General features: G+C 24.6%; 1 protein-coding gene across 1 annotated transcript; it reads right to left on the reverse strand.

The window, feature by feature from the left end:
* Positions 1-39: 39 nt before the first annotated feature.
* LOC145831389 (uncharacterized) lies at positions 40-8,102 on the reverse strand. The gene is made up of 11 exons (XM_082938644.1): positions 8,009-8,102; positions 7,680-7,821; positions 6,209-6,361; positions 5,816-5,938; positions 4,896-4,999; positions 3,995-4,121; positions 2,779-2,913; positions 2,381-2,490; positions 1,837-1,951; positions 313-398; positions 40-246 (listed from the first exon to the last, which is right to left on the reverse strand). The coding sequence occupies exons 1-11, from the start codon at positions 8,093-8,095 to the stop codon at positions 163-165; spliced, it is 1,266 nt and encodes a 421-aa protein (XP_082794770.1). The 5' UTR covers positions 8,096-8,102; the 3' UTR covers positions 40-162.
* Between the last annotated feature and the right edge of the window lie 3,316 nt (positions 8,103-11,418).

Consider the following 11,418-nt stretch of genomic DNA (forward strand, 5'->3'; position numbering starts at 1 on the left):
ACCGTAATCGAATACTTGTGTTTTTTTAATGCTAGATGATAAAATTTATCACGTGTATTTATTTCAATAAAAAAAACAACTAGCAAAAAATTTCAAAGTGCAAACCACCGTAAAAAGGTTTAAAAATATAGAAAAATCAAGGCCACAGTAAATTGTGATACATCAGCCGCACGTGAAAGACTCGAACTTGCATCCGTACTTGCACAATCTCCTGCTGCTCAAAATTTGCATGAACGGATTTTTCACCTGTGAAATTGTACGCGTGTTATACGCTTGGTTTTAATTTGGTAACAACTTATTTGTGGCACTCACCGCGTCCTTCTGTGCTTCTGTCAAATTTTCACAGGTAGTTTGTAGGTAATGCGAGTAATATCTAACTCTTTTTTTGCTTGGTAAACCTGAAGTTGAAATAATGTCGGTTTGTAAGGTTTAATTTGATATGAAATTTTACTTTAGTTAGTAGTATTAAGGTTTAAATTAAATGACTGTTACTACTTTTTTTAATATTTTCATATCTAAATAGTATAAGAAAGTTCTGTACAGGATTTAATACTTAAATTGACTAATACTATAGTTTTTAATTTGTAATAGTAGTATAAATGAATTGTTGACTTCAACTAAGTTATTACCTTTATAAATTAAACATGTTTTTTTTTTACTTTTGTTGTATAACATTTTCCAACAACTTTTGTATAAATTTACAATTATTGTAAAAGTAGTATGACGTCTTAACACTTATTGACCAATTAATATTTAAAAACACTTTTTTTATAAACCGAATTTTTTCAAACAATAAGACAATCAAAAATATTTAAAAAATGCTGCATCAAAAGTGTTGACTAGTAAAATTCTCTTAATTAGATATTATTGATGTGCTTATTTTCAATAGTTTGTTACATTATCACTATGCAATTCCTGAAATTCCACATTGCATACTTTACAAGTTCAACCATTAAAGTATACACAGGAGTTAATGAGTTTTTTAGTGAAAGGTAAAAGGTAGGTTTTAGTTAAATTAGAAGAAAAAAAAAAGCTATAGTTGTTTGAATGAGAATTAGATATTTTGAAAGCCTTGTAGAAAAAGAAACGTTGAGTTAATCTTATTTGAGGGTATATGTTTAAACCTGATTTCTGAATAAACTAAAACATTGTTTTTTTTCTTTAACTTACTTGCAATAAATACTATGTTATAATTGTTTATTAACAAAAATAAAATACAACATGTTATAAGATAATAAACATATTTACGTAGTTTTTGAACTAAAAAATATTATTTTTCCAATAAATGTATAACATTTTTATTAAAGTACTTAAATAAATAAAAAACACAGACACAGTTAGTCAATTAGTATTTGATTTGTTAAACTTTTAGATCGCTTTTATTGCGTGTACTTTATAAAGTGTGGTGAACAGTATGTCTTTTAAAATTTTTAGTCAAAAGATTGTTCTAACAGTTTTGACGTTTTGTGCTTGTTATAATAATATCTGAGAAATATATGTCAGTCAATATCAAGATACTATTATGAGCAGTGTTGAAATTAAGCTTTTTAAATTAAAAGGTTAATAGCTAAATGTGTTTAACAACTTAACATTTAGCCCATAAAGCATAATTGTTTAAACTTTTTTTATAGTTATATTTTTACTTAAGTTCATGTTTTGGGGAAAATAAATAAGTTTGTGGTGTTCAATTATTTTTAAGCTTTTCAAAAAAGAAAAATTAAAAGGTACATTTATCATAAGATTCATTTGTTGTTTTATAAATTTTGTGCTGTTAGTAATATTTTACTACAGAGATTCAGTTTGTAGCTTATCCTTAATTTTTAAGTTAAAGCTAACATTTTGCAATAAGCAGATGGTCATCGACGTATCCAACAGACCACCTGTGCGAGTTCAACCTTCCACAAGTTTCATACGCCCTGTATCTTCTCGGTTTACTTTGGAAATCGTACCCCTGCAAAGTTTTTTTTAGTATTATTCCACAAAAACTGTCAAAAATCAACTTGAGATTTTATAATTGAGTAAACCAAGACTCTACTTCATACATTTTATAAAAAAAAATATCAAACTTTAATTAAAACAGAAGTTATTACAGTAATTTTTGTTCAACTTGTTATACATAGTTATACTTCCAGTGATTTTCTTAAATCTAAAAACATCTAGCCAAAATTTTATACGTTACAAGTAATAAGATATTATATTATAACTTATATCGTCCTATCGCAGTAGCATTGCTCCCAAGTTAAATTAGACATCAAAAACATGACTTGCAATTTTCTTGTGGTAACACAGTACAGAATTAAATATAATGTGTACAAATAAGTTGATACTTAAATAAAATGTAAATATTATTTTGTAACAGTGTAATTAAAAAAGCTCCTACTCGTTCGCAAAGAGGCTTGCAAAATTTAGTCCTCGTGACTTGACCTCTATCTGCTGCTGAGATGCACAACATGGCTCCATTTACCGGTGGTTTTAAATCCGGACAAGTACCTTTAGTTCACTTATATTTTAAAGTATGTTCAACAACAAAATTAAACATTTAAAAGTTAAAGTTTTTGCATTAACTAATTATCTGACAAAATTTAGTAAATAACTTTGTCTTAACAAGAGATAAAATATAGATTAGAACTTTGTTTTATACATGAAAAACTAAGGTAGTACCAAAAGAGTTTTGAAGAAAAGCAATAATTAAAAAAATGTTTTATAGTTGTGAGAAATACTAAAACAGAGTTAATTTATTTTAATGAAATCATTTAACTAACAATGACGTAGTCTTACCCTCATCTTGGCAGTTGGGTCGCGCATTACCCTCACACCTGCACTTCCACTTCAGGTTGGTTGTGTACTTGTGGTGTTCGACCCACTCATCCCCAACCATGTGAACATCCCCGTTCTTCGTCAGGCAATGAGGCTCTGTTTGTTTTGTGTGAAACTAGTTGAGCCTATATAAAAATACGATCAACAAAAACACTGGCGAAAGTCTACAAGCCTAAGCCTGGACTTTCGTATGCCGTGAAACGAGTTCAAGTTAACAGAAGGTTCGTTCATACCGATTCGATCATCAGACCACAAGCTTTTATGATCAAACCTTCTGTACAAAATTACTTTTTTTCAGCCCTTATTAAGTAGATTTTCAAATCCGTAAGGGGTATTTTTCCTTTTTTACTCTATTTAAGAACATTTCTTTTTTAATTTAAGTAATTTTATTTTCAAATGTTGAAATAAAAATCTATGTTAAAAAAAATAAAGTTATTACAGACCGCTTTTAAAAAAATTTAAATAAGTGTATTATTTCAATTGAAAACATATTATAAAAGTTATTAGTTTAAAACTTTAAGACATGGGTTCTATTTATTTAGCACAATCTGAAGTAATTAGTTTTCTATTTTCCTTACCACTGAATAAAAAATTTAAAAAATTTACTTATGTTAAAATTCAAACTCATATTATATTTCCTACTTATATTTAGCTTTACAAAAATCCTTAATTTTATTTGTTGATTTCTAACAATCATAAGCTTAAATACGCTACCAAAACACTTGAGAAACATTAATAAATTTGACTCACTTATATTAGTTAATCAACTATAAAGTCAACAAACTCAAGTTTTTTTAAACGGTCTAGAACTTTGTTTTTAGGTTTGAAATTTTTTAAACTAAGTTAAGTCTTTTTATTAATTTTATTTGGTAGCCTAACAAACAAAACAGCTTAAAAACAAATGTTTTTATTTTAACAACTAAAACAAGTTGGTTCTACATGTTTTTTTTAATGATTATAATTAATTCATTAGCATCTAATACATCCACCCATTCTAAATTATAGAAAAATAAATCAACTGTTTCAAGGCTGTTTATGTTTTTTGCAAATTTGAATAATAAACCTATATAAATAAAACGCAAACTATTAAAACTAACCTTTGAATAAACTATTAAATAATATGTTAACTATAAAATTAGTTTAAAATTAAATAATATAAATAAAAAGATACTCATACCTCTGCTTCTAGATTTTCTTACAACTCTGCATGTAATCAGGGCATTGTTGCAAGTGCAACTTTTAATATCAATAACATCATCACTAACGCTTGTTGTTTCGTTCCAAGCGAAACCGGCACTAACTACCTATAAGATAAATAATGTTTATACATTTAGTAAATTTTTCAACCAGTAAGTAGTCTAGTTTTATGTCGAGAAGTTTTAATGCTTTTAAAACTTACTTGTTACTGAAATATAAATACTTAAAAACAACTAGAGTATTTTTAAACAAATTAAGTTGTTTTACTGCAGAAACTTTTCACTTAAAACTTTACAATATTCTTACAACTCAATAATTACTCGATATTGAGCAAACTCAATTCTGATTTGTTTTTATTGAATTATTTAAATACTTGAGATAAAGTTTGTAAACAAGCTTCGCTGAAAAAGCTCGTCGGTGCATTAAATAAAGTAACTCTTCTCCTTCTACTAGAAATATTTTATTGTTTTCTAACAAGTAATTCTATAGCATATATAATTCTTTTACTAGTATTTCAAGCAATAAGTTTCATTGAAAGCTTATTAAAAATGGTTGAGTTTTACAAACTGAAATTACTGTTTATTTTCTGATTCTACTTATATATTTAAAATATACTGAAAATAATCTTTACTTTTTCAAATAGTAACTTAAGTACATGACAAAAGGTAAAAGCACTTAGCAGTTTACGGCGTTATTTGTTAAAAACATACATTGAAATGAACAAGTTTGCTTGATCTGAACAAGAAACAATTTTAGTTAAGCACTTATATTTTCTTAACTAAGATATAGAAGTTGATAACAATAACATGCCTCAAATTTGAAATTTTTAAGAAAAAATACCAGACATATAAAATTTCATTCTAAAAAATTAAGAAACTTACTCTGTTTCCAATATCACAAGCCTGGAAACCTGCAACTCCTTTCCTGATTATTTGATTACTGTACACGGGAGCAGATACTTCTACTTCAGATATTTGGGTTCTTACTGTTGAATGTGTACTTGCGTTAGAGTCAAATTATCTTAAATAAAATTGTAACGTTAGTTTAGTAACAAAATCTATAGATTATTGTTAACATACTGTTACATACACTTTTTAATACTTTAATAATTTATAATTATATTAACATTTTTTTTGTAATTTTATTTAAGTTAGGTTTAATTAAATTGCTTTTATTTTTCAATTTATCAGTACTGATTTGTATTTTAAAAATGATAATGGCAAATAAAAATTTAAGCAAAAAACAGTAAGTCTTATTTTAAATGATATGATATAAAAATTACAGTTAAAAAAGTAGTAAATAGTTATTGATTTTTTAAAAGAATTCAAAAGTTTTATAATAGAACAGTCTTAAAAGGTTTGTTTTTAAAAAATAATTAATTATAACATTTTAATAACAAGGTTGTTTTAATATCTATTTGTTTCAATCTAAAAAAGTTAGACATAAAGTAATCAGCAACTATGTTTAAAACTTTAAAGAATATTGAAGTAAAATAAGTAAAAAATTATATATTTATTAAACAAATTGATACAAATTCTAAATATTGTTGTATGACTAAACTGAAAACTAAAGTTATATTGAGCATCGTTAAAATTGTAGAAAAAAATAATAAAAATAAATAAAGTAGCAACAATTTTTATAAGCAAGTTAAACAATCAATTAAAAAGTGTTATTAGCTTAACTCGGGCGGTGTACAAACTTTTGCACCTATAAATTATTTTGTTTTAATACTTTTTTATTTAAAAATAACATACTATTTTTCAAATTCTTTGCACACAATAAATAATACACAATTTAAAACCTTGTGCTTTGCATGAAACTACTGCTTGAGCAAGGCATAGGCAATTGAACTCTGTGCCCGCTTTGTCTGTGTGCTTCCATCTATACCCTTGTATATATGACCTTCCTTCGTGTGTACATCTATCTATTTAAGTAGCTTTTTAAAGATTTCAGTAGTTTAATGCATTTAAATATAAAAATAGTATAGTATAGTTTATTTTTTAATTTCTAATTTAAAGAAAAAAGTATATAAATACTAACAATGTAAATAAAAAGATGTTTAACCTTTAGTTGTCTCATACAAGTTTTTGAAAAGCTCTTTACAAAGCTTTCACATCGTTTATAACTATTTAAGTTACAAATATGTTACGTTAATGATGTAAAACACATGTAAAAAATTTACAAATTTACTAACTACTTGTAGAACATTCAATTACAAGTAAGCTCGAAGATGAAGACCGTTTCTTGCATGTACAGTCCATTGTCCTTCCTCCATTTACCTTTGTAAACTTCTGTCCAAGCTTCCATTTTTTTCGACTTCTTCTATCGTAACAAGTTGCTTCTGTTTCTAATATTTTGTTTTGTGCGTTGGTGTTTTTTTAACTAACTTTTATTGTTACTTTTTTTTTAATTTCTTTAGGAAACTAAATTTTGTTCATAGCATTGTTTACTGAGCGACAAAAAAGCGCTCCAAAAATATGGTTCAAGGACCTGGTGTACAAAAAACCCTTTCGGTTATCGACAAAATATCCATTATCAACCATCTGAAGCGATTATCAACAATCAAAAGGTGAAAAATAAGCAAAAACCAGGTTTTTGTTCACTTTTTTTTCAACTAAACAATAACTTATTCTGGAATTCAATTTACAAAGCAACTCGAAGTTATGAAATTTTTAAGCGTTTTTTTAGATTTTGCCTCACTTTAAGTTACTTAATTTATGATCATGAACAAAATCAATTGTTTTTTAATGTTTATACTATTGGTGTATAAGTCAAACAAAAAATAATTTTAGAATTTCAAATTTGTAGCCTTTAACTTACATTTGTTTTTAAAAAAAAACTAACTTATCTAACTAGTTGAATAGATTCTGTCTCAAAATAATTATGTGTTTTGATATGTATTGTACAGTTCTTAGTTTTGTTTCAAACATTAATTAATTACTCAAATAACAATTTATTTTCCATAATTTTTCATATATTTTGCATATTTTTTCTGAATTATTTGTTTAATGCACTTACAAGCTCTTTGAGCGAAATTTAGTTGACTGAGTAAATTTTTAAGAATATAAAAATATATTTATTCTCCTTATATGAAGGAATCTCTAGTTTTTTTTCTAAAAATCAAACCTATCGTAACTTTTTATGATAATTTTGAATTTATTTTATCGTTTTTTGTTGGCTTAAGTATTAAAAATAAACTTAAAATGACTAATACTCTGACTTTTTGTTCTGTTTAAGTATTCTAAAAATAATATTATATAATGGGTTGACTAAAAAACTACTACTATAACTTTAATTAAATAAATTTTTAAATCTAAAAAGTTCTCAAGTTACTATCAGTCTAAAATGTTTATTTTTTAAGTTCAGCTCTAACCTTTCGCACAGTTTACTCATAAATACATTCTATTATTTAATCTAGTTTGAAAAATTTATATTTTTATTATAAACTTTCAAGTTATCGTAAGTGATATTAAAAAATATTCTATGATTTTATTATTGTACTGATAAGTTTAATTAACTATTTTATTATTACATCAATACTTTTACAACAGATAAACTATATTAGTAACAAAAAATGTACTAACATATGTAAAAGCTTTCTACAAAATCCACTTTTAAGTATTTAAACTATTTAATTATTGTTTTTTAGGTTTAAAGTCGTTTACTTTTGTTTTGTGCCCAGTCACAGTGTGTTCTTCCAGACACCTTACACTCACAAACGAACGTTTTCGAGCCTGCTTCAAGGGACCAACTCTGACCTGGGGTGTACAAATTTCCATCTGAACCTCTACAAGTTACTGCTGCTGTCTATTTTCACAGTAGTATTACATAGAGTTTTCAAAGCTTAGATTTACAGATTTAAGATTTTTTTTTATTTAGATATTTTATTTTTAAATTATTTATCAGATTATGCTTAATAATTAATTGAACACTGCTACACTTTGTAAGTTTTTATTTAATATTTATTTTAACAAATTCATTATTTTTAATCTACCTGTCTTGAAAACCTTCGACGGCCAAATGCAGTGTATAAACAGAAGTATAGAATGTAGAAGAAAGTAAACAATCTATTAAAATTCATTATAATTGTTTCTGTTGTGTTGTTAGTAGAATTATACTTTAAACAATTAGTTACACCATTTAGTTTTTAAAAATGTTAATCAAAAAGCTATACTCCAGTATACTTAGAAGTTTCAAATAAATGATCATTAATTTATTTTCTATAAAATTATTTACATTATTTAGTTGTATAAAAGAATGCTATTTACAAATTTAGTCTGTTCTTAACTATTTGGAAATAACTCGTTATTATATATTTTTGTCTGTTTTAAACGAATTACTTTTAAGACTCCATTTAATAAAACAATTATAAGTTCAGTTGATTCTATTTAATTTATTTATAAAATCAAATAAGTTGTATACTACCAATAATAATAAACCAATAATAAACTAATTACATTTCAAACACACATTTTTAATTTTTACATCTCCTAAATACCTTTTAAATGTAGATCGACAGAAAACTTTTAAAACCAAGCAAAAACATTTAATTTTCCTAAAACTCAATTTTTCAATTAAAAAACTACTTAATGCAAATTTTATAACCAAACTAAGCAAAATAATAAAGTGTATAGCTGTCATTACGAGCCCCGTTTTCAGAACGATCAAAATACTTTTTCAATAGAGTAACCATTGCCTTAAAAACATTTCAATTACAATTATTTAATTTATAAAAATACTTTTAAAAACTAAATAGATTAAGAAATTAAATAACTATTTTTTTCTATAAACTTTTTTCTATATAAACAAAGTAGTTTAACTATAGTAGTTAAACACGTATATCTAAACACATCGAGTGTTAAATTTATTAGTTGATGAGAAGTACTTAGTAGTTCGAAAATTAAACTTGAATATTCTAATAACTATAAAGTCTTTAATTTGCTCAAAATAGTAGATTAAATCTTTAAAAGAAGTACATAAATGTAGACAGAAAAAAAACAGTCTATCTCAATTAACGCTTTTATTAAAGTTCAATTAAACTGTTTGTAGTTAGTAGCTATGCCCTTACTTAACCTTGAATGTGTACAACAAATGGTTTTAATTATAAGTTTAATACATATTAATCATCATTATTTTCAAAAATTTCAAATTTTACGATATTAATGCTTTTAATATCGAAAAAAACACTTTCAATTGACTTTTTGTAGACAAAGTTGTAATTCAAATATTGATAGTCATGTTAATCTTATTTTATATTTCAAAATTTATTAATACAACAAAAATTATAATCAGACAATTTTAGCCGAATAAAAAAGGTGTAGTTTGGTATGTTTGGATAGAATCCTAAAACTAGAGCATTTATAAATACCAAACATTTTTAAACAGTTTTGATTTAGATATACAATAAATAAACTGCTGTGTTTTGAAGAAATGTTTAATTAATACTTTGAGCTAATAAACACTGAAAAACTAAACTCCTTTTTAAATGTTTATACTGAAATTAAGTTTTAAAAAGACAACAAAAGTTTAATTGTGCATGTATATATTTGGCTCCTCAAGCTTAATAAAGTGATTATTTTTTTAGTTAAAATGTAGTTTGAAATAATTTTATTCATATACAAAGTTTAACTGTAAATTTTTTTGCCTGTATGATGAAAAAAATTACTGTGAAAAAATAGGTTCTATAAATGCAATCAAAACATAGTAAACAATAAAAAAATACAAAAAGTCTAAGTAAAAAAAAACCAAATACATTCTAAACTTAAAAATATTACTTTAAAAATTTCAAACAGACAACAAATTACATGTTAAAAAATCTATAACAAAAAAAAATAAGGAACAATCAAAAATTCAAGAGACACGGTAACAGTTTTTTGAAGATTCTAAACTTTTCACATGTTTTGATTCTCACTAAAAAAGTGTTCTTAAAATTAAAAAAAGTAGGTTTTTCTGATTTTGAAAAACAAACTTTACGAAATTTTATGTGTACAAGCTGGCTTATCGACTTAAAAACAAATACATGTTTTCCAAAAAGACAAAAAACATATGATTTTTGCAACGCATGGTTGACAACCATCCTTTCCAGTACCGGATTAAATTTAACCTCGTTAAAGTTTCCAATCTAAATTTTTAGCAAACCACATCACACAATAGCTACTTCAGTTTTAATAATTTTGTTATTAAGCACTGATGGCAAAGGTAAAGATAAATTTTGTTTGCCAAGCTTATCGCTGCTTCCGGATTCAAATTTGTTTCTTTCCACGAAGAATGTAGTTTCCCAAAAATGTTATATAAAGTTTAAAAAACGATATTTTTCAAATTAATTTTAATTTATTTTAATAGTTTAAACAAAATGGGAATATTTATTTAAATAAATCTTTAATATTTTGTTCAAAATAAATAGCTTTGTCATTATTTTACGTTCAAATAGGGTTGTAATTATACAGTAATTTTCTAAACCTCAGGTTATGTAAAAAAAAAAAAAATTTTTTTTTTTAATCTAAAAATAGAATATGGTGGATAGAGGAACTAAACTATAGAAAATACTTTTTATAACTCAGTATTTATATGCTTTTAGAAACTCATATAGTGTTATTTCAAATATTATTATTATAAAGTGAACAAAATTTTACAATTTTTTTAAAGCACAATATTATTTTTACGTAGGTTTTATTGCTATTTTTGTGTTGTAAAAGTATTGAAAAAATTTTATATCTTTCTAAACAGTAGCTGCAAAGTTTTATGAACTTTTACGATTTTAAGTAGGTACTGAATAACACAATTTTATTTATATAATTAAGTACCAGCCCTTTAACAAAAAAAAATATTCATATTTTTATCAAAAAATTTGAAGCTACAATATTTCGAACTTTAATACTAAACCATACTAATTGAAAAAACAAAAATACCTTATAAATTATATATAAGAAAACTAAAACTTATAAACTTTTAACAACGTTGCAAATAAAAAAGTAAGAGACATAAATGTAATTTAAATTGTATGACGGTAATAAAAATAAAAATTAAAGTATTATTCGTTTTTGTTGAATGCTTTGTAAAATATTTTTCTTTACTTTAAAGAAATATATAACAAAAAAACTTAGGAAACTATCTTTCTTGGAAAACTATCTTTAATAAATATGGGAGACTATCTTTAATAAATAAAGATTTTTTTTGACGAAAATTCTTGTAAAAATATTTTTGTTATAAAAGTTTTTTTTTTAGTAAAAATAATAAGAAACTATTAATTCATTTCTCTTTTTAATAACTAGTTTTAAATTTCGGGCAATGTAAAAATTTTTTAAAGTTTGCAATGATAATTGAAATAAAAAAGATTTCTTCTGGTATATCATTGGATAGTTTTGTGTAAAACTTATTTTTATTAACTTTGAATCGGTAAAAAAT

Source organism: Thalia democratica, chromosome 1, assembly GCF_965202585.1.
Source record: "Thalia democratica chromosome 1, ktThaDemo2.hap1.1, whole genome shotgun sequence".
In the NCBI taxonomy this organism is placed as follows: domain Eukaryota; kingdom Metazoa; phylum Chordata; class Thaliacea; order Salpida; family Salpidae; genus Thalia; species Thalia democratica.